Source organism: Engystomops pustulosus, chromosome 2 (assembly GCF_040894005.1).
Source record: "Engystomops pustulosus chromosome 2, aEngPut4.maternal, whole genome shotgun sequence".
Taxonomy (NCBI): Eukaryota; Metazoa; Chordata; class Amphibia; order Anura; family Leptodactylidae; genus Engystomops; species Engystomops pustulosus.
In genome coordinates, this window is record NC_092412.1 from 252325856 (window position 1) to 252350560 (window position 24705).

At 44.8% G+C, this 24705-nt stretch overlaps 2 protein-coding genes across 2 annotated transcripts in view; both read right to left on the reverse strand.

The window, feature by feature from the left end:
• LOC140119628 (uncharacterized) overlaps positions 1-953 on the reverse strand; it is a 128274-nt gene extending 127321 nt beyond the window's left edge. Inside the window, exon 1 of the mRNA XM_072138862.1 lies at positions 829-953. Coding sequence (XP_071994963.1) covers positions 829-919 — 91 coding nt within the window. The 5' untranslated portion in view covers positions 920-953. The remainder of the gene's footprint in view (positions 1-828) is intronic.
• Positions 954-13206: 12253 nt separating this feature from the next.
• LOC140119630 (OX-2 membrane glycoprotein-like) lies at positions 13207-24119 on the reverse strand. The gene is made up of 5 exons (XM_072138863.1): positions 24022-24119; positions 20323-20664; positions 18815-19126; positions 14799-14902; positions 13207-13478 (listed from the first exon to the last, which is right to left on the reverse strand). The coding sequence occupies exons 1-5, from the start codon at positions 24065-24067 to the stop codon at positions 13425-13427; spliced, it is 858 nt and encodes a 285-aa protein (XP_071994964.1). The 5' UTR covers positions 24068-24119; the 3' UTR covers positions 13207-13424.
• Between the last annotated feature and the right edge of the window lie 586 nt (positions 24120-24705).

Consider the following 24705-nt stretch of genomic DNA (forward strand, 5'->3'; position numbering starts at 1 on the left):
GTCTGACTGCAGTGTGGGGACAGCTGGATGTAGCTGAGGCTTAGTGCCAGGATGTGACACTGTGGCTCGGTTCACAGGAACAGGTCTCGTCCACACCCGTCTTGGCCAGTGGGGAGATGGAAGAAGAGAATGGATCCCCCTGACAATAGTTCCCCCTCTGGTAATAGATTCCCCAGGGGGCCCCTTGTGATAGCAGCAGGACACCCATCACTCTTGATGAATCTTTTCAAAATTCCCAGTTTCTTTAATGGCACAGAGACCAAAACAGCAGCTTATAACAGGCTGCACCCGCTCCTTCCTGCAGGCACACGAGGCGGTGGATTGGTTGGCTGTGGACCAACAATTTGGGATTATCTCAGTACTAGGTCAGTGGTCAGGTGGGTGGCGAGTAGTGATGGGAATTCTGGCTCTTCTTGGTGAGTTGGATTATTAGCCTCCGCTCACTTAGAAGAGCCGGCTCTTCTGGCTACTGAATGGCTCCCTATTACATATATAACAGGGAGCCTCAGGCCAGTCAGTCCCCCACTCCACACCACTTATAACCCGATAAAATCCGATTTTATCGGGTTAAAGGGTACATGGCGAGCCGTTTAGGGGCGGAGTTTATTAAACCATCGTTTCCCTTCGTTCACGTGAATGAGCCGGCTCTTTGTGCCGGCTCGTTCGATAACGACACATCACTAGTGAGAACACTGAGGGACAATGAATGACTCGCACATACTGATACATTTATCTTCCCCTGCAGCCAGGACGGGCAGGAGAATTACTGGAGGTTCCTTCTATGCACAATACAGTAAAGATCCTAATATAGGAGTGACGTGCACTTACCTGGGGTCACACAGGAGATCACAGACACTAGAATAGTGACAGTAAGTGCAGACATGTGTCCCGGCCTCCGCTGCTGCTGCTGCTGCTGCATGATCCTGGCGGGAAACTCTACAATGTACTTTCACTTTCACTTAACTCTTCATGGCTACTCAGTGATAAATGTGATTTAAGAGCTCAACCTGCTCCGAGCTGATGGTTTGTTACAATTGTATCCAGTCTGGACAATGTTTTTTCATCTAAACACATGAGCAGCAGCTGCACAGATCTCTCTGCTGCTTTGTTACAATGTATCAGTCTGCAGAATGTCACACAGAGCTGTCTAGACGAGATACAATTGTCCCCACTTCTCAGCTGAAAGCGGAACTGGATACATACAGGATTACTGCCGGAGACTGCAGGGGTTACAATATTCTTTAGAATATATATACAATCCAGAGGCTACTGGATTCTTAACTTAGACGCTCGTCACCCAGAAGGAATTTATGTATCACTATAGATACAGCGCAATAACTATGAGCTCTGATGTGGACATATTAGTGGCTTTATATCCAGGCACATAATCAACTTAGTTGGAAAGTTGCCAACCTCTCCTTTAAAAGTTTCAAAACAAAACTATAAGACGCAGATCTATGCCTTTAAGTGTTCATACGTAGTTTATTATCTTCTCAGAAAAATCTTTGACAAAATACATGGAATTGCCCTGTTCGTTATTTTGCTTTTAACCTTTCTATTTCTTTTGTCTTTTCTATTTGTAATATGTATTATTTTATCTTATGAAAATGAACCTGATGCATATCTGATTATTTATCTCTTTTTTCAGATATGTATCTTTACGATCTCATTATCCTCCAATTATGCTCCCAGAAAATCAAGGCAGCGTAGACGCACGCCATATTTTATAATCCAAAGTTTTTATTGACTCACCCAGCTGCGCCCATCCGTTGATATGAAGGTTTCTGATTGCGGTTTGCAGTTTCTCTGGCACTGCGGGAGGATCTCAAAGGCATTGTGATTTTTGCCAGGGTTGACATAGTGATGAGGTGACTGAATCACATGACTTATCACGTGGTTGACATACGTGGCTCCCCCATTGCCCTGGGGATGGGAAGCATGATTCTGATAACGGGAAATGATATCAAATCGAGTTTTACTGTGTTTCATAATAAAGATGTTTGTTTTAAAATTATTGCAAAAGGACATGTAGAAATTTTTGAAGTATATGAGATCTGAACAGTATATGTGTACTCAGTGGGGGTCATTTACTAAGGGCCCGAATCGCACAATTCCGTCGGGTATCCCGGCGATTTCCGATTTGCGCCGAATTCCGCCTGGATTTTCGGCGCGCGCAATTGGATTTTGGCACAATCGCGTCGGGTTGCATGGGATGGAAATCGGGGTGTGGCCAGCGGAAAACCCTACGGATTTAGAAAAACTGCGGTATTTTTTTAAAAAAAGTGTTGCTTGACACGCGCTTACCTGCACCAGGAAGAGGATGGTGAACTCCAGCGGACCTCGGCGCAGCAGCAACACCTAGTGGATATCGGCGCACGGACCTTAGTGAATCCCCGCTGGACCTGAATCAGCGTCGGACAATGCGTCGCGGGATCGTGACAGGACCGGGTAAGTAAATGTGCCCCAATGGGTTGTATATGGCTCTGTCGCACCCACTCACAGGAGGACTAATTTTTGAGAGCATAAAGTCGTGTGCACGACTGCAGTTCAGACATACCATGATTAAGAACGGCTTGACCGTTGGGTTGAAGAGGATTTATGGTATCACACTGTGGATGTAGAATTTTGACACAATAAAGTCTGACGTTTTATTGGAACCTGGCTGGATCATTGGAAGTTTTTTCACGCTGGTTTAACCTTGAAAAACGAGGTGGAGTCCGTGTCGTTTCCATGCAACACAAGGCTGGAGGTGAGTTGGATCAGTAACTTTTCTTATATAGTACAGGGGTCTGGCAGGCTATATCCTACAGGGGGCAGATTGGCTATATACTACAGGGGGCTGGTAGGCCATATATTACAGGGGGCTGGTAGACCATATACTACAGGGGCTGGCAGGCTATACACTACAGGGAGCTGGCTATATACTACAGGGGCAGACTGGCTATATACTACAGGGGGCTGGTAGGCCATATACTACAGGGGGCTGGTAGACCATATACTACAGGGGCAGGCAGGCTATATACTACAGGGGCTGGCAGGCTATATACTACAGGGACAGGCAGGCTATATACTACAGGGGCTGGCAGGCTGTATACTACAGGGACAGGCAGGCTGTATACTACAGGGACAGGCAGGCTATATACTACAGGGGCTGGCAGGCTATATATATTACAGGGGGCTGGCAGGCTGTATACTACAAGGGGCTGGCAAGCTATACACTACAGGGGCTGGCAGGCTATACACTACAGGGGCAGGCAGGCTATACACTACAGGGGCTGGCAGGCTATATATATTACAGGGGGCTGGCAGGCTGTATACTACAAGGGGCTGGCAAGCTATAGAAATTGGCAGGCTTGAAACTGTTAATTAATTTTAATGAATAAGCTATAGAATTTATAGATTCATAGATTTTTATACTCGGGAGAAATCGGGTATGAAATTTACCTGTATATACCCGAGTAAAAGCCGAGGGTGGGAAATGCATTGGTAACTGCCTCCCAGCATATAGCCATCCAGCCCCTGTAGTATATAGCCTGCCTGCCCCCTGTAGTATATAGCCTGCAAGCCCCCCCCCAGTATATAGCCTGCCAGCCCCCTGTAGTATATAGCCTGCCAGCCCCCTGTAGTATATAGCCTGCCAGCCCCTGTAGTATATAGCCATCCAGCCCCTGTAGTATATAGCCTGCCTGCCCCCCCAGGATATAGCCTGCCAGCCCCTTGTAGTATACAGCCAGCCCCTGTAGTATATAGCCTGCAAGCCCCCTGTAGTATATAGCCTGCCAGCCCCCTGTAGTATATAGCCTGCAAGCCCCCCCAGTATATAGCCTGCCAGCCCCCTGTAGTATATAGCCTGCCAGCCCCTGTAGTATACAGCCTGCCTGCCCCCTGTAGTATATAGCTTGCCTGCCCCCCCAGGATATAGCCTGCCAGCCCCATGTAGTATACAGCCAGCCCATGTAGTATATAGCCTGCCAGTCCCCTGTAGTATATAGCCAGCCAGCCCCCTTTTGTATATAGCCTGCCAGCCCCCTGTAGTATATAGCCTGCCAGCCCCTGTAGTATATAGCCATCCAGCCCCTGTAGTATATAGCTTGCCTGCCCCCCCAGGATATAGCCTGCCAGCCCCATGTAGTATACAGCCAGACCATGTAGTATATAGCCAGCCAGCCCCCTGTAGTATATAGCCTGCCAGCCCCCTGTAGCATATAGCCTGCCAGCCCCTGTAGTATACAGCCTGCCCCCAGTAGTATACAGCCAGCCCCTGCAATACATAGCCTGTCTGCCCCCCCCCTCCCCCCCAGGATATAGCAAGTGGGAAAAATAGAAGCACCGGAAAAGTGTTGGATTCACAAGTGATGCCACAATTTTGCACCCCAAAAAAGTAAGTGGAGAGTGTTGGAAAAACACCACAATTGTAGCGCTGTCACTTCATAAATAAAACACAAGAGGCGCAGCAAGGGAAAAAAATCCATCAGTTTTCCGTTTAAAGGGCCATAACAAATAACCCCCAAAGTTGGGAAAGTGAGATGTAGATATAGGGGCACATTTACTTTCCCAATCCTGTCGCGATCCAGCGACACGTTCTCCGTTGAGGATTTGGGTCTTCGGCGAATCACTAAGGTCTGTGCGCCCGATGTCCACCAGATGTTGCTGCTGTGCCGAGGTCCGCCGGAGTTCACCATCCTATCCTGGGTGCCGGTAAGCGCGTGTCATGCGACACATTTTTAAAAAAATTCAGCTTTTTTTCCGATTCTGTCGCGTTTTCTGACGGCAACGCCCCCCGTTTTCTGTAGCATGCATGCCGGCGCCGATGCGCCACAATCCAATCGCGTGCGCCAAGAACCCGGGGCAATTTGGTGCAAATCGGTAATATTCGGGAACCCCGATGGAAAAATTGCGAATTGGGCCCTTATTAAATGACTCCCACAGTGTCCTTTCCTGACTTTGTCATCAACCTACAGTTGTATCGGTACAATTCACCATTTATCATATAGAAGTGTCACATGACAGTTTTTTGGGGGGGGACCTAAAGCTAAGACACATTTCCTGTAGAGAAGATAAAGTGACGTGTTCGGCTAGAGATATGGCAGCAGCTGTTATCACCGGGTAACGCCCGGGCACACATCAGTAACACGTGAGCGCACTCTCAGTATACATGGACACCACAGCGATGACTGAAACTACAGTCATTCCCATCCCGAGATCCCACAGTGGAAACACCATTGAGGGGACTTCAAATGCAAAAAGAAATGTAAAAAAAAATGTCATATTCTGAATACAAGTTCTTTCCCCACCTTCTAATATGATAAATCTATTGCTAAGATAAATCATAAATATTTCAGTCCTGGAAAACCCCTTTAGGGGGTGAAATCCAAAAAGAAAATGGAACAAGGATTCGCTACCAAGTGCCAAGATAAACAAGAATTCATCCAAGTGACGGCAAAGGCAGAAATGCAGAAATGTCCTGCTCTCTTATTGTCACGGTTGGGCCCCCTACAAGGCTTGGGCCCCGAGCTACCACCCAAAGCACCTGTGTTATAATCCATCAATGACTGATACTGCTGTATTTCTCTTCCTTCTGTTATATCAGACAATGCAATCACATGTTACTAATGCTGCAGTGATCCAGGTCCCGGGGTTCCTCTTACCTTTGCTCCCTCTTGGACCCTTCAGAGATGCCTTGAGCGGAGGAGCTGTCATGTGTCCTGCTACATGTGACTACACAATGATGAAGTTCTATATACACTGTATGATGTGAAAAGCAAATAAGCGCCAGGTGGCGATCACTGCCGGCGATGTCATCCTCGATTGTGCTGATGAGGAGTGGAGGATATAGAACCAAAAAAACAGTATGATGTATAAACGTCCCAATCCAGAAAGTGGATGTAGTGTAAAAAATGACATCTTTATTTTAATGTACAGATGACAAACCAAACCTTATAAAACCAATTCAAAACACTGAAAAGTGTATATAATAGTTCAATGATACAATATAATGTGGTAATACAATAACTTATGAACACCTCATCTCTAAACTGCGACTGGTGTGGCTGAATAAGAAGGATCAATGCAAATACACAAAAACACACAAATACACAAAAGGACATATCACTCCAAACACTAACAATGGTCTTGACAATAAGCAATCCAGCGCTAAACAATGGGGGTCATTTACTAAGGGCCCGATTCGCGGTTTCCCAACGTGTTACCCGAATATTTCCGATTTGCGACGATTTCCCCGGGTTTTTGGCGCACGCGATCGGATTTTGGCGCATCGGCACCGGCATGCACGCGGCGGAAATAGAGGGGCGTGGCCGAACGAAAACCCGACGGATTCAGAAAAACCGCCGCATTTAAAAAACCGAAAGTGTCGCAGAGCTTGCACTTACCTTCATCCAGGATAAGCCAGGGTATTTGAGTGCGTTCCGATGCTCTTCAGTGCAGCAGCGCCACCTGGTGGACATCGGAGGAACTGCCTTAGTGAATCCCGGCAGGACCCGAGTCCACCGCAGAGAACGCACCGCTGGATCGCGAACGGACCGGGTAAGTAAATCTGCCCCAATGTGTAAGCTACTAAACAAGAGCATCAGTGATCACTGCAATATATAAGAATGGATAAATACCGCCAGTCAGGGAGGGGGCTTCTACATTCCCTCAACACATTACTGTAATGAGACTGTCAGAAAAGAAAAATAATAGGGTCAGAGACCAGAGAACCCACTCTGCCAAATCTCTGGAATGTGTCATAGACCATGACTGATCCCCGAAAGGGAAGAGGAGAACCTGCTTCCACCCGGTGCACTGCCACAGACCTCGATGCAGAAGCGGACGCTTGAGTATTGGAGGCAGGGCTGGCACAAGCAGTGGGCATACCTGGGTAAGTGCCAGGGGTCCAGAGCTGATGGGGGGGACACATAAGGCTGTAAATAAGGAATCCATGAGGGTGAGGGGGGCTTATAGTACGGCGCGAGTAGGGTGCGGATACATGGAGAGGGCTCACGGGCTGATCATCTGATTGCTTGTTCATGATAATACCCTGCAATACTGATATATAAAAATCCCTTCACAGACGTAGCTGTTATTAAGCGAACACTACACTGTGGTATTTTTAGGTGCGCAGTGTGGAAAACAGAAGCCAAATTGTGAAAACGATTAAGTCAAGTCCAAGAAACATCAACATGAAATTCTGGACCTGGTGAAGCACAGACGTGGCCTGTGTGTTAGCAGATGCCACTTTTGCCTGTGTCTCATCAGTCACTGACTTACCTTGTAGAGCAGGTGAGACAGCGCTGAGCACGTGCAGTGTAATTCATAGAATATCAGTGAACCAATTCTGTAGATTGTGTTTGGCTGAATTACAGCGCACTGGTAATATTTGGTGCTGATGTGCTTTTATATGTGGGGTGTCAGCCATTTTCATTTGGGTTTTTTCTGCGGATCTTTTACCCTGTGTGTTTTTAATGATGTCACTTGATGCTTCAGGTTTAGTCTGTAGAGATTCCTGTTGAAGTTTTCCGGTCTGAAGCTTTAAGAAAAATGCATCCTAGGTAGGTGTAACCTTCTAACCTTAGGAACATCCCTAATACTATGTGCCGCACCATCACTGTCTTTCATTTCCTGACTGATACTTTTATGCTCCAGGATTGCTGAACGTCTGTGGAGAAAATCGCGCACATTTGCAGACTTTCTACACTTCAAATTTATGCTAAAAACTTATAACTCTGCCCTTCACCTCGCTAAACAGGTCTATTTTACTAATCTCATATCCTCTCTCTCTAACAACCCCAAAAGGCTCTTTGATACCCTTCACTCCTTACTAACACCAAAGGTGCAGCCACCTGTCACAGACCTTGGGGCTGAAGATCTGGCACCTACTTTAAGGATAAAATTGATTGTATCCGCCAGGAAATAATTGCTCCATCCACTCACCCCTCCAATCCCCTTCCCTCCGGTACCTTATCTTGTTCACTCTCTTCCTTTGAGCCAGTCACAGAGGAAGAAGTGTCTAGGCTCCTTTCCTCTGCTCGCCCCACTACCTGCATCAGTGACCCCATCCCCTCACATCTGGTACAGTCTCTCCCCAGCAGTCACTTCTCACCTAACTAAAATTTTCAATCTCTCTCTCTCTTCTGGTGTCGTCCCCTCTTCTTTCAAGCATGCTATTGTTACCCCTTTACTAAAGAAACCTTCACTGGACCCATCCAATGCTACTAACTACCGACCAGTTTCTAACCTCCCTTTCATCTCCAAACTCCTGGAACGCTTGGTCTATTCTCGACTGACCCGCTATCTCTCAGCTAACTCCCTCCTTGACCCCCAGCAATCTGGTTTCCGCTCTATGTATTCCACTGAAACTGCTCTTTCTAAAGTCTCCAATGATCTCCTCACTGCAAAATCCAAAGGTGACTATTCTCTCCTTATTCTCCTGGATCTATCGGCAGCGTTCGATACTGTGGACCACCAGCTCCTCCTCAGGATGCTTCATTCCATTGGCCTAAAGGACACTGCACTCTCGTGGTTTTCTTCCCATCTCTCTGACCGCACATTCAGAGTCTCCTTTTCTGGATCTTTCTCTTCTCATCTTCCTCTCAGTGTCGGGGTTCCTCAGGGATCAGTCCTAGGTCCTCTTCTCTTCTCCCTCTATACTGCCCCCATTGGACAAACCATCAGCAGATTTGGTTTCCAGTATCATCTTTATGCTGATGACACCCAGCTATATACTTCTGCACGTGACATCACCCCTGCCTTAATCCAGAACACTAGTGATTGTCTCTCTGCTGTCTCTAACATCATGTCCTCTCTCTACTTGAAACTTAATCTTTCTAAGACTGAACTTCTTGTCTTTCCACCATCTACTAACCAAACCACCCCTGACCTCTCCATCTCAGTCTGTGGGATCACTATAGCACCGAGGCAGCAGGCCCGCTGTCTTGGGGTTGTGCTGGACTCTGACCTCTCCTTTTTACCATATATTCAATCTCTTGCTCGCTCTTGCCGCATGCATCTCAGAAACATCTCCAGAATCCGGTCGTTTCTGACATTTGAAACTTCTAAAATGCTAATTGTTGCACTTATTCACTCTCGACTAGACTACTGTAACTCCCTACTAATCGGTCTTCCACTCTCTAAACTCTCTCCTCTTCAATCTATTCTTAATGCAGCAGCCAGGCTCGTCTTTCAGGCCAAACGCTACACGGATGCCTCCAGTTTGTGCCAATCACTGCACTGGCTACCTGTCTCCTTCCGTATTCACTTTAAAATAATAACCCTCATCCATAAAGCTCTGAATAATGCTGCACCTCCCTATCTCTCTTCTCTCATCTCAGTCTATCGCCCTTCCCGTGCTCTTCGATCTGTCAGTGACAATAGATTAATCTCTACCTTAATTCGAACCTCCCATGCACGTATCCAGGACTTCTCCCGAGTTGCACCAATTCTCTGGAATGCCCTTCCCCGCACTCTCAGACTAATACCCACCCTCCAAAGCTTCAAACGTGCTCTTAAAACCCATCTCTTTAGGCAAGCCTATCACTCTCGCTAACTGCATGAAATGTCAACTCTCCCTTTACTAATCCATCCTATCTCCCATCTGTTATCTGGCAAACAACTGATATATACCAAGCTCCCGGCTTCTCTGCAGTCTTTTTCACCTAGGACCCTGTAAATAAGATGGCGGCTGATGGCTGGTTCAAGCAGCAACATCGTTGTTTAGTAAATTATTTATTAAATTATTTTATATTGTTCCCTTATAAAGAATGGCTGGACCATTATACAACCTCTTGTGTCACCCCCTCATCCTCATAGACTGTAAGCGCTTGTGTCACCCCCTCATCCTCATAGACTGTAAGCGCTTGTGTCACCCCCCCATCCTCATAGTCTGTAAGCTCTTGTGTCACCCCCTCATCCTCATAGACTGTAAGCTCTTGTGTCACCCCCTCATCCTCATAGTCTGTAAGCTCTTGTGATCAGGGCCCTCACTCCTATTGTTCCATATGACTGTTTGTTCTTTGTAATGTAATATAGTTGTATATGTCCCCTATGATTTGTAAAGCGCTACGGAATTTGATGGCGCTATATAAATAAAGATTATTATTATTATTATTATTATTATTATTATTATTATTATTGTGGTAGAGAACCACTTAGTCTAGATTCAGCCCTGCTGTAACTGTGAAACCATCCAGACAACATGCAGATGTGAATCACCCACAAAACAATAATCTCTGGCAAGGAAGTTTAACACCAGAGAAGCTTTATATGAGGCTGATAGGATAAAAATGTGACAGATGAGAAAAACTACTAAAGATGTTAAAGGGGTTGGCCACATTTCAACATATCTGTAAGCATAAGATATGTCTCTGCAAGTATATGTACCCATCTATTTGCCTCGTTTGAGAGTTTCAGCCTTTCCCTGTTCTCACCATAATGCCCTCTGCATATATACACAACGTCCTTTTCTTGCTGCTCCAGTCTGATCTCATGGCGTCTCCCACTGTGTCTCCCACTGTGTCTCCCACTGTGTCTCTCTTTTCAGTGTCCATCTTCACTAACAGAGGCAGAAAGAGGGGTGAGGGGAGCTGGGTGTGTCAAAATCTCCTGTTACAGCTTCTTTTATTCATAAGTGCTCAAACATGTAAACAAAGAATCACGGAGAGTCTGCAGACAGCATTAAAGTAAGTGCCAGGGCAGCTGAATCACTTTATGAACATTCAGTGATTATTATTATTAAGGCATTAAAGGCACATGGGAATCTTATTTAAATGAGTTGCCAACCCCTTTGAATCTTTCTTTCCTCTAAACTCAGTGAAAAGAGTGAATGTGACATATAAACTACAAACCCAAATACACAAGTCAAAATCAGCCAATAAATAAATGAACATATTTATTTCTCACAGTGTCAAGTAATAAGTTAAAAAGTCCAAAAGTAAAAACATCAAAAATGAGGCAGACAGTCACAGAAAGTGCAAAAATACAAAGATCACATAACAATGTTACAATGTAAAACATATAAAGTGCTGATTTGTAAATACAGGCAGTCCCCGGGTTATGTACAAGATCGGTTCTGTAGGTTTGTTCTTTAGTTGAATTTGTATGTAAGTTGGAACTGTTTACTTTATAATTGAAGCTCCAGACAAATTTTTTTTTTGGTCTCTGTGACAATTGGATTTTAAAAATGTTGGGTTGTCATAAGAACCAGGATTAACACTAAAGCTTCATTACAGACACTTGTGATAACTGTTACAGCTGATTATTGTAGCCTAGGACTAATGTACAGTAACTTACCAATTACCAGAGGGCCGTTTGTAACTAGGGGTCGTCTGTAAGTCGGGTGTTCTTAAGTAGGGGACTGTCTGTACTGCTAAATACCCATAAAAGACACTGCGGTCATAGTGTCATATGGAGATAATAATCAGTCAGTGCACAGCAGAATTATATTAAACATTACTCATTGCGGTGGAAATTTTCGTTACAAATGTTTCCATTCACTTCTCTCAGAATTGCGCAAACTCCCATAGAAGTAAATAGAGGGAGGCGCCCAAATATCAGCCTCCTTCCTGTTAGTTCTCCAGCTTTGTGTCCGGCATATTTTAGACACAATTTACATAAAAATTAGCATTTACGTAAAATTCAGAATACATGGCTGACCACATTGTCATAACTCAGTGATGGCGAACCTTTTAGGGACCGAGTGCCGAAACTACAAGCAAAAGCCACATATTTTTCACAACGGGCCAAATGCCAATTTAAAGTAACAGGTTTCAAACGAATTGGCGCCCTGAGGACACCAATACAGGAGAAAGAAGGAGAAATTTGTATTATTATTGTAGTTTCCCTCTAAGGTCCCTTAACAGGATGAATCATAGGTCCGGAGAAGAGGCTACAATGATAATTAAGCTCCGTCCGCACCTCCTTAATTCAGGTCTTGAGTCCTGAATGGAGACCTTTGTGCTGGGGTAATGGCCTGGGTGCCCAAAGAGAGGGCTCCGAGTGCCACCTCTGGCACCCGTGCCATAGGTTCGCCACCACTGTCATAACTCATGATATACACCTGACGCCATCCTGCAACTTTAGCCACAAAGGCAAACTCAGATCCTGATAGCTGAACCTCTAAGATGACCTGGCCGCAGCATCTGAGAAGCAAGAAGAGGATAATGGCAAGCGATTTAACCCAAATGGACAACACTATTTTCCCCTTTCAACATAAATTTGGGGTGTAGAAGGGTTATGATAACTGGGGCACTACAGAAGATCCCAGGTCTTTCTTTAAAAAAGTAACAGTTTTCAGAACATAATAAATAAATACATTTGTGTTTATATTGTTTAACCTTAGTAAGATAAAAACACTTTGTAAATTAGGTAGAGGAGCTCCCCTACTTAAGAACACCCAACTTACAGACGACCCTAGTTACAAACAGACCTCTGGCTGTTGGTAATTTACTGCACTTTAGTCCTAGGCTACAATGATCATCTATAACAGTTATCACAGGCGTCTGCAATGAAGCTTTCTTTTTATTAATCCTGGTTCTAATGACAATCCAACATTTTTAAAATCCAATTGTCACAAAGACCAAAAAAAATTCTGGCTGGAGCTACAATTATAAAATGTACAGTTCCAACTTACATACAAATTCAATTTAAGAACAAACCTACAGAACCGATCTTGTACGTTACCCGGGGGCTGCCTGTATTTCAGACACTGCACTGCCCCTATGCTAAGTTTTCATTTATCATGAATGGTGTAAAAAAGTAAGAATAAAATACAAAATTGAGTTTTTTTTTAATCCCTTTCCAGAAAGGGTTAATAGCGTTTACTCACATTAACGGCATCAAAATAGTTCAACACAGAAAAAAGTGGGGCATGTCCTTTAAGGAACTCAAAAACATGAATCCTATATTTTAGGATCATTGAGGACAATTTTTATTTCAGAGAAACATGTTGCCAGCGGAGAATATTCTAAAGATTCCACAAAGGTTTTAGAATATTTTGTTACAATGTATTCAGAGGTGAAGAAACACTGCAGCGGATCTTAAGGGGTATGAGGTATTTTTGAGAAGTTTTTAGGTCACATTAGTAACTGTAGACAAAGGGAGCTTATCAGATAGTTAGAGGAATCGTAGTCGAGAGAACTGGTGCAGCACAAGAGAAGTCCAGGAATCAAAAGCCATGGAAAAACTTTCCAGTTTTAAACATATAAAACCGCACAATAATTTTACCATTTTCTTTACTATTTTTCTATTTTCTTCATGTCAGAACAATCTTAGATGAAATAAGGGACGTAGGAATTCCCAGCATTCCCAGGATTCCCCTCTCTGGATCAGATCAGGGACGGCCGCTTGAAATGTTTGAACTCTTGATAATAAATTAGGACGATTGCATTGGACAATTTTTCTAAAAATGTCTCTGATTGGAGTCTCCGCCAAGGTTATTTCCAGGTTATTTTAGGATTATTATTCGCCTTGTCCTGTTTCCATTTAAACTGCAATAACAAAAAATGGAGAATTTGATAAAACTGAAATAATTCAATGGCATCATCTCTGTAGCAGTCACTTCAATTCTTATGTTTCAATCTGAATCGCTGTTGCTCCAATTGTCCCGGTAATTGGTATATAACCCCTCCTAGTTGTCACAGGTGCCCCTGCGACCCACGCATGTGCCTTCAGATGCCACCAGAGCCAGCCTGCAGGAGAACTCACCTCTCCCTGCCCCAGCAGTGGTCTCCGTGGCACGCCAATATTTGCCGCTGTCCTGCCGCCTTCCCTGATAAATTCCTAGCCCCTTCCTGTGTCCCCTTCCGGATCTTTGTGCCTCATAGCCTTAGAGAAAGCTTTCCTGATGCCCTGTGCGATTATCCTGATTTCCCGCTGTGACCTCGATCCTGTGCTGCCTGTCCTGACCTCCCGCTACGTCCCTGACTCTGATCCTGTGCTGCCTGTCCTGACCTCCCGCTACGTCCCCAACTCTGATCCTGCGCTGCCTGTCTCGACCTCCTGCCTGTCCCCGACTTCGATTTTGCTTTACGACTTGGCCGCCACCGCGGACAAAGTCGCGTCTGTGGAACGACCTGGTGGTACCAAGCCGCAGCAAGTCCAACCCGCTTTGCGTCGGGCTCTGGTGAAAACCGGGTGCTACTTAGACTCTGCTCCCAGGTGCCGGCTTACGTCATCGTCTGCGGTGGTTCAGAGGATCCACTACCTCCGGTCCTGACACTAGTCCTCTAAAACACAGACTTTTCACGTAAAGCTCTTATCTCATTCCATACATTTTTCATTTTCCCCTGTCCGTCCCCCTACGAAGCTTTGGGATAAATGACAGCGGTCACTATGTAACAAATCAGAAACTATTTGAATTCAATTTGGTGCCGGAAAATGCCAGATTCATACTGAGTCTACAAACCAATGAAAAGATTCGCTCATCTCTAGATACCTGTGCTGTTGGGCCAATGGTGCGTCACCACCTTGGGGTTGAGCTGCAGGAACCGGAAGCCGGAGCAAGGTAAGTACATTTAGTTTGTTGTCCTTGCCCATGCCCCAGCCCCCCCAGAGAGGAAAACTGGGAAAACTATATACAAAGGTTATACCTCATTTATAGTATCACATGTGTCGGGAGGGAACATCCTGCGGCGCCGCAGCCTTCTCTCAGGACGCAGGACATGCGACCCCATTCTTATAATCGCTGGGAGGGTTGGTCTGGGACAATCACCATTCACACCAAGGTGAGTTATATTGTCTGTAAAACTTTATAGGACCCGATAATAAACAACACGGACAACAAAGAACCTAAGTTGTCGGACACTGACCTGATGATTTCTCCAGGCAAATCCGAGGCCAATTATAATAATTGCAGAAAAAATTGCAACAAGGAGAAGGGAAAGATGAGACTTCTCCTTTAAATCTTCCTTTCCTGTGGAACAAATGTTAGAAATGATTGAAGTGACTGAAATGTATGGATTATTTAGAAATCAGTCGTTTAGAATCTCATTTTCTGAAATTAGATGACTACAAATGTCTCCCTCTACCTGTCACCAGTAACCAAAAATAGTACCTTCTTTTGTAATTGTAATGGGGCCGTAATGGTTTTTCTGGGGGTTGCCCCTGGACATCACCATAGGTGCACACTGCGCATGCAATGGTGCATGCCGGCTAGCTCGTACTCGCACCAGTTCTGTGCCCATATATTTAGAGTATAGGATAGGAGTAGTAGTACTGTGCTGTGCCCATATATAGAGTATAGGATAGGAGTAGTAGTACTGTGCTGTGCCCATATATAGAGTATAGGATAGGAGTAGTAGTACTGTCCTGTGCCCATATACAGAGTATAGGATAGGAGTAGTAGTACTGTGCTGTGCCTATATATAGAGTATTGGATAGGTGTAGTAGTACTGTGCTGTGCCCATATACAGAGTATAGGATAGGAGTAGTAGTACTGTGCTGTGCCTATATATAGAGTATTGGATAGGTGTAGTAGTACTGTGCTGTGCCCATATATAGAGTATAGGATAGGAGTAGTAGTACTGTGCTGTGCCTATATATAGAGTATTGGATAGGAGTAGTTGTACTGTGCTGTGCCTATATATAGAGTATTAAATAGGAGTAGTAGTACTGTGCTGTGCCCATATATAGAGTATAGGATAGGTGTAGTAGTACTGTGCTGTGCCCATATATAGAGTATAGGATAGGAGTAGTAGTACTGTGCTGTGCCCATATATAGAGTATAGGATAGGAGTAGTAGTACTGTGCTGTGCCCATATATAGAGTATAGGATAGGAGTAGTAGTACTGTGCTGTGCCCATATATAGAGTATAGGATAGGAGTAGTAGTACTGTGCTGTGCCTATATATAGAGTAGTGGATAGGAGTAGTAGTACTGTGCTGTAGGATAGGGAAATATTCCAGCACTCCAAGTCTTCTAAAATCATAGCATTTTATTCTTCACATTAAAAGCGTGCAGCCATATCTAGTGTGACCACTGATACACGATCTACGCGTTTCGGACTAAATTGTGGAGTCCTTAGTCATGATCTACCGTGCAGTATTGTGAGTGAGCGGATTTTTTTCCCTTTTTTTCCCTTTTTGTCTCCCTTTTTCCATTTTTGCACAAAGTATTGTGCTGTGCCCATATATACAGGATAGGAGGAGTAGTAGTAATGTGCTGTGACCATATATACAGGATAGGAGTAGTAGTAATGTGCTGTGCCCATATATACAGGATAGGAGTAGTAGTACTGTGCTGTGCCCATATATACAGGATAGGAGTAGTAGTACTGTGCTGAGCCCATATATACAGGATAGGAGTAGTAGTAATGTGCTGTGCCCATATATACAGGATAGGAGGAGTAGTACTGTGCTGTGCCCATATATACAGGATAGGAGTAGTAGTACTGTGCTGAGCCCATATATACAGGATAGGAGTAGTAGTAATGTGCTGTGCCCATATATACAGGATAGGAGGAGTAGTACTGTGCTGTGCCCATATATACAGGATAGAAGTAGTAGTACTGTGCTGTGCCCATATATACAGGATAGGAGGAGTAGTAATGTGCTGTGCCCATATATACAGGATAGGAGTAGTAGTACTGTGCTGTGCCCATATATACTGGATAGGAGGAGTAGTAATGTGCTGTGCCCATATATACAGGATAGGAGTAGTAGTACTGTGCTGTGCCCATATATACAGGATAGGAGTAGTAGTACTGTGCTGTGCCCCTATATACAGGATAGGAGTAGTAGTACAGTGTTGTGCCCATATATAGGAGTAGTAGTACTGTGCTGTTCCCATATATACAGGATAGTAGTAGTAGTACTGTGCTGTGCCCATATATACAGGATAGGAGTAGTAGTACAGTGTTGTGCCCATATATAGGAGTAGTAGTACTGTGCTGTTCCCATATATACAGGATAGTAGTAGTAGTACTGTGCTGTGCCCATATATAGGAGTAGTAGTACTGTGCTGTTCCCATATATACAGGATAGTAGTAGTAGTACTGTGCTGTGCCAATATATACAGGATAGGAGTAGTAGTACTGTGCTGTTCCCATATATACAGGATAGTAGTAGTAGTACTGTGCTGTGCCAATATATACAGGATAGGAGTAGTAGTACTGTGCTGTGCACATATATACAGGATAGGAGTAGTAGTACTGTGCTGTGCCCATATATTCAGGATAGGAGTTGTAGTACTGTGCTGTGCTCATATATACAGGATAGGAGTAGTAGTACTGTACTGTGCCCATATATACAGGATAGGAGTAGTAGTACTGTGCTGTTCCCATATATACAGGATAGGAGGAGTAGTACTGTGCTGTGCCCATATATACAGGATAGGAGTAGTAGTACTGTGCTGTGCTCATATATACAGGATAGGAGTAGTAGTACTGTGCTGTGCTCATATATACAGGATAGGAGTAGTAGTACTGTACTGTGCCCATATATACAGGATAGGAGTAGTAGTACTGTGCTGTTCCCATATATACAGGATAGGAGGAGTAGTACTGTGCTGTGCCCATATATACAGAATAGGAGTAGTAGTACTGTGCTGTGTCCATATATACAGGATAGGAGTAGTAGTACTGTGCTGTGTCCATATATACAGGATAGGAGTAGTAGTACTGTGCTGTGCCCATATATACAGGATAGGAGTAGTAGTACTGTGCTGTGCCCATATATATACAGGATAGGAGTAGTAGTACTGTGCTGTGCCCATATATACAGGATAGGAGTAGTAGTAAAGTGCTGTGCCCATATATATACAGGATAGGAGTAGTAGTACTGTGCTGTGTCCATATATACAGGATAGGAGTAGTAGTACTGTGCTGCACCCATATATACAGGATAGGAGTAGTAGTACTGTGCTGTGCCCATATATACAGGATAGGAGTAGTAGTACTGTGCTGTGCCCATATATACAGGATAGGAGTAGTAGTACTGTGCTGTGCCCATATATACAGGATAGGAGTAGTAGTAATGTGCTGAGCCCATATATACAGGATAGGAGTAGTAGTACTGTGCTGTGCCCATATATACAGGATAGGAGTAGTAGTACTGTGCTGTGCCCATATATACAGGATAGGAGTAGCAGTACTGTGCTGTGCCCATATATACAGGATAGGAGTAGTAGTACTGTGCTGTGCCCATATATACAGGATAGGATTAGTAGTACTGTGCTGTGCCCATATATACAGGATAGGAGTAGTAGTACTGTGCTGTGCCCATATATACAGGATAGGAGTAGTAGTACTGTGCTGTGTCCATATATACAGGATAGGAGTAGTAGTACTGTGCTGTGTCCATATATACAGGATAGGAGTAGTAGTACTGTGCTGTGCCCATATATATACAGGATAGGAGTAGTAGTACTGTGCTGTGCCCATATATACAGGATAGGAGTAGTAGTACTGTGCTGTGTCCATATATACAGGATAGGAGTAGTAGTACTGTGCTGTGTCCATATATACAGGATAGGAGTAGTAGTACTGTGCTGTGTCCATATATATACAGGATAGGAGTAGTAGTACTGTGCTGTGCCCATATATACAGGATAGGAGTAGTAGTACTGTGCTGTGCCCATATATACAGGATAGGAGTAGTAGTACTGTGCTGTGCCCATATATATACAGGATAGGAGTAGTAGTACTGTGCTGTGTCCATATATACAGGATAGGAGTAGTAGTACTGTGCTGCACCCATATATATATATGCACCCTCTGAAGTCAAGGTTTACTTTTAATTCTTCTCCTGTATATGAGAGAACCGGAAAGATGCCATAATATATCATTGGTCCTAATTATTGAGAAGTGACCAGATATTCCATTACTCACCAGGACCATCTATGTCTCTGGATAGATGCTGCTCTGAGCTGAGGCTGGGGTGACGCACCACACAGATCACATGGACCATCTTGTCCCAGGTTCTTGGGAGGAGGAGGGTAAAGTTACTTATTACAGTCTTGGTTTTGTTCAGGTTGACAATAGTGTAAGTTTCTGTCTGGATGTTCAGTCTCTTTGGGAGCGTCCACGATATATTGGGGGCCGGGTGTCCTGTAGCGGAGCAGGTGACCATCTGGAGCAGGTATGAGTTGTCCGCTTGGGGGATCTCAAGGACTTCCAAGTTGGGTTCTGATATAGTTAAGTCTAGACATAAACATTTATAAACATTACATTTAACTTGCATGTGTCCAAATATGTAGTCACTAGAAGAACGAAGACCTCCTCATGTCTCAGAACACGGCAAAAATAACATGTTAAGACCCTATCAAAGAGTTGATGGGGGAGATTTATCATCAGTGTCTGAGTGCAGAACTGTGCTATTTGCCCCTGGTAACCAATCAGAGCAGTTTATAAAATGAAAGCTGAAGTCTGATTGGTTTCCATGGGCAACCAGAACAGTTTTACCCTTGATACTTCTGATAAATCTCCCCCATTATCGTAGTATTCTGGACAACTATGTGTACGAGTTGGAGTCTTAGATGCAATTAAAGCGCCATTTAGTAGAGGTGATTCATAAAAATCCATAAATGAACTGTTAATGGGGTTGTTCTGGATAATTCTTTTTAGTAGTGGTCTTGGGTGGTCTTAAAAAAAATGATTCTTCTCTACTCTTTTTCACTATGGACCAGGCATAGAAATTTGCTTAGAACTAATTGCGACTTTTGGAGCCTTTTTGCAACTTTTGTTTCTAAAAGACCAAACTCCTCAGGTATCATTAAGGAAAAACTGCTAAGATACATCGGACCAGCAGGAGACAAGAAAGTCCCTAAAAACTGACGGACAAGACCAGACTTATGATACAGAAAGTCACAAGGTATCTCATATCTCAAATGGATCAGGTGCCCCTAGGGTCCCATAGTCCCTTTCAACTACCAGGGAGGTGTACCTCCTGTACTGATACTGTCTCATCTCAGATTTCAGCCGGTCAATCCTTCGTAAGTCATCCCCAACCAACGAATAGAGTGGGGCAGATTTACTTACCCGGTCCATTCGCGATCCAGCGGCACGTTCTCTGCGGTGGATTCGGGTCCGGCCGGGATTCATTAAGGCAGTTCCTCCGCCGTCCACCAGGTGTCGCTGCTGCGCTGAAGAGCATCGGAATGCACTCAAATACACCGGCCTATCCTGGATGAAGGTAAGCGCAAGCTCCGAGACACTTTCGGTTTTTCAGTTCACTGCTCATATGGTGATCACATGTCATAAGTTACCCAGTGTTACCAATCTTGGCTCCATACTCCCATCAATAGATGGTTTTCCTCTTTTAGTCCCGTGATTCATTTGTTACATTAACCCATAATTCCCCACCAGTTTCCCACCGTAATGTGGCTTGTAACTCTCACCAATGACTTCCAGGCAGATTGTTCCAGTGGAAGCCCCCGATGGGAAGAGGTTGAAGATGCACTTGAAGCATCCCTCATCCTGAGGGCTTAGGTTGCTGATGGATATCGCTGAAACATTTGGAGCGTCTTCCGTAGAATGTTTTGTTCTTCTCGCGTAGTAACCAAGAAGTTTCTGTCCGTAAATCCTGCTGTTAGTAGCCAAGGTCCCGGTGAAATTTCCAGATTCTTTCTGCCATGTGACCTGGATGACATTGGCTTTAGGGGTCATCAGTTGGCACAGAAGGGTCACGGTGCCGCCTACTGTTGCGGATTCCTTGGGAATGGTTTTGACTTCTATTGCCCCTTTAAACGAAATTAAAAAAGAAAACTGTTAGGAAAGCAGTGCAGGTATATAATGTGTAAATATTTTTCCTCAGGGGTGCTGGAGAGGGGGAGGGGGGCCGTTATTGTTGGAGTGGGGCAGCACTGGCTACAGGGGGCAGCCCTGTGATTACAAGAACAGCACTGCGATTAATAGGGTCAGGTGTGTTACTACAGGAAACCCTGTGGCTACTGGGGGGCAAGACTGTGACTACTGGGGCAAGACTGGCTACTGAGGGTGGAAATATGACTGCTGGGGACAGCACTCGCTACTGAGGGCAATGCTGTGACTACCGGCTACTGGGGTCAACAATGGCTGGCAGTGTTAGCCCTGTGACTATGAGGACAGCACTGCGACTACTAGGGTCAGCTGTGCTACTACAGGAAACCCTGTGGCTACTGTGGGCAGGACTGTAACTACTGGGGCAACACTGGCTACTGAGGGTGGAAATATGACTGCTGGGGACAGCACTTGCTACTGAGGGCAACACTGTGGTTACTGGGGGTAGCACTGTGATTACTGGGTACAGCACCGTGGCTACTGGGTACAGCACTGTGGTTACTGAAGGTAGCACTGTGACTGCTGGGGGCAGCATTGTGGTTACTGGGAGCAAGACTGACTATTGGAGGTAGAAATGTGATTATTGGGGGCACTGTGACATATGGCTACTGTGGGGCATAACTGTGATCAGTAGGGGAACAACAGAACACTGTTTAATACGCAATAATATAATATATATATCCTCCAGATAGAAGAAGATAAAAGAGAATTCCTCCCACCAAAAATATCATGTGTGATTTTCTGAATTTACAGTAAGTGCTGGTATTACACATTGGGACACATTTACTTACCCGGTCCTGTAGATGAAGTCCGGCATGATTCACCAACATTGGGGGTCTTTTACTAAGGTCCCGATTCAAGTTTTCCCGACGTGTTACCCGAATATTTACGATTTGCGCCGATTTTACCCGGGATCTTGGCGCACGCGATCGGATTGTGGCGCATCGGCGCCGGAATGCACGCAACGGAAATCGGGGGGTGTGGCCGAACGAAAACCCGACGGATTCGGAAAAACCGCTGCATTTAAAAAAAAAAAGTGTTGCGCGCTTACCTTCATCCAGGATGGCTTGGTGAAGATCAGTGCATTCCGATGCTCTTCAGCGCAGCAGCGCCACCTGGTGGACGTCGGAGGAACTGCCTTAGTGAATCGCCGGAAGACCCGAATCCACCGCAGAGAACGTGCCGCTCGGTCGCGAATGGATCGGGTAAGTAAATCTGCCCATTGTGCGCCCGATATCCTACATGTGTCGCTTCCCCGCTTAGGTCCGCCGGGGTTCACCTTCTTCTTCCCAGTGCATGTGAGTGCATTGTCTTGTGACACAATTTGCAATGTTAAATCCGGTCGTGGGCACCAAAAAACCCTGTTAAATGCGGAGCGACTCGGAAATCGTTGGGAAACCCGATGAAAATGCCGCGTGCAGACCCTTAGTAAATGAGACCCAGTATCTCAGTAGCTTAGGGTTAGTGGGCACAGAGGTGATCGGGAGAATCTCCTTCGCACTGCGCTGGATTTATATCCTAAATGTTATTGAAATGCAGGGTGTGAACACAGCCGGAGGCGCAGCATGGTAAAGCTTTTTCAATTTAATTCCAGTGGGCAAAAATCACCCCATGTTTTCCAAAATTCTCTTATTACCACCATATACAGGAGCCATTTGGGCAGATTTACTTACCCGGTCCATTCGCGATCCAGCGGCGCGTTCTCTGCGCTGGATTCGGGTCCGGCCAGGATTTATTAAAGTAGTTCCTCCGCCGTCCACCAGGTGGCGCTGCTGCACTGAAAAGCATCAGAACGTGCTGGGGTTCATCGGCTCGGGCTGAGTGAAGATAAGTGCAAGCTCCGCGACAGATTTTTTGTTTTAAATGCGGCGGTTTTTCCGAATCCGTCGGGTTTTCGTTCGGCCACGCCCCCCGGTTTTCGTCGCGTGCATGCCAGCGCCGATGCGCCACAATCCGATCGCGTGCACCAAAATCCCGGGGCAATTCAGGGGAAATCGGAAATATTCGGGTAACACGTCGGGAAAACGCAAATCGGGCCCTTAGTAAATGACCCCCATTGTCTGCTGCTGCTGCTGCTGTGGCGGTTAGAAGCTGAGCTGTGATTGGTTGCTGCCCTGCCACAGGTCATTAATATGAGCTCTGAGCTGTGATTGGCTACTACAGGCAATGAGTATAAGACGCTTATGTGTAAGGGAAGATGGATAGAGATATAGAAATAGGGGGAGATTTATCAGAAATGTCTGAGGTAAAAATGTTCCAGTTGTCCGTGGAAACCAATCAGAGATCAGCTGTAATTTTATCTATAAAATCTATCTGTCTACAGCTGTGGGAAAAGGAAACTGGAGTTCTGAGACAGTCAGTCGACAGACAGTCACTGAAAGAGACTGCTGAAGGGAGACTGACAGTCACTGAAGACACTGAAAGAAACTTTCAGTGACTGTCTGCCCGCGATAGACAGACAGTCACTGAAAGAGACTGCTCTTGACAGACAGACAGTCACTGAAAGTTTCTTTCAGTGTCTTCAGTGACTGTCAGTCTCCCTTCAGCAGTCTCTTTCAGTGACTGTCTATCTGTCGCAGGGCCAAGACTGCCGCAACACACACAGTCTATAGATACATATAAATATATTTGTTAACTCATTCTATTTTGTTGTAGGTAAGAGCAGTTATTTACTATCCCGGGTCACGCCGGAGCTACAGCTAGTTTATCACTAATAATGATAACTATGAATGTGCAAGGGAAACGCATTGTGTGAACGCAGCCTGAAGCAGTTTATGAATCTATTTCCAGCAGTGGATGATTGGAGAGACCCCACCGGGGTCCAGCGCTGCTCTCCTAGAGTAACATGCTGGGGGTTATGGGCAGAGACAGTATCCTCATGGCACCAATAGGGGGCGCAAGCACTGAGAGTGCCTAGGGCACTAAATAGGAACCTGGATAGGAGGGATAGACAGTTCCAGAAATGTACAAATATCAGAGAAAAATCAGTCCAATTATAGAATTGTCCAGAAACCACTTTCCAAAATGATTAAAAGCTGATACCAGAGAAAAATAGAACATATTTCACTGCACATACAATACATTGGCTACAAATTACCTTCACAACCACAAAGGGTTAATATTAACCAGACGCGACATATTTTACAGGTCCCCAAAACTTTTGACAGCGAGAGTAAGATCCCTCATCATAGCGAAATAATCGGACCCTCGGAACAGTGCCCCCTGCAGGTATCAGGAGCCAATCAGCAGCAGCAGGACCCCCAGAGCCGTGACCTCACCTTGTACTGAGCTCCACAGGAAAGCAGAGATGAGGAGACGCTCCATCCTGGAGGCAGCCGTCAGGTGAAAATGGAAGAGACTCTCAGTGTGAAACCAAAAGACTCGTGAGGACGAGGAAGCCTGGAAATTCCCCAAAAGTGCTGAAATAGGAAGTGACAGCATCTTAATCCAACCATGACCACATATTACTTATACTTAATTCACGCCCCTAAATGATATGTCTACTTTATTCTTTGGGTCGGTACGATCACGTGGACACCAAATTTGTATCGGTTTTATAATGTTTTCATACATTTAAAAAAAATTAAAACCTCCTGTACAAAATATTTTTTTTTTCGATTTTGCCAACTTCTGGCGCCAATAACCTTTTCATACTTTGGTGTACAGAGCTGTGGGTGGTGTCATTTTTTGCAAATTTTGATGGCGTTTTCATCGCTAACATTTTTGGGACTGTGCAACCTTTTGATCACTTTTTTAATTTTTTTTTATATTTTTCAAAATGGCAAAAAAAATGCCATTTTCGATTTTGGACGCAATTTTCCGTTACGGGGTTAAACGTAGTGAAAAACCGTTATTATATTTTGATAGATTGGACATTTTCGGACGCGTCGATACCTGATCTGTTTATGATTTTTACAGTTTATTTATATTTATATCAGTTCTAGGGAAAGGGGGGTGATTTG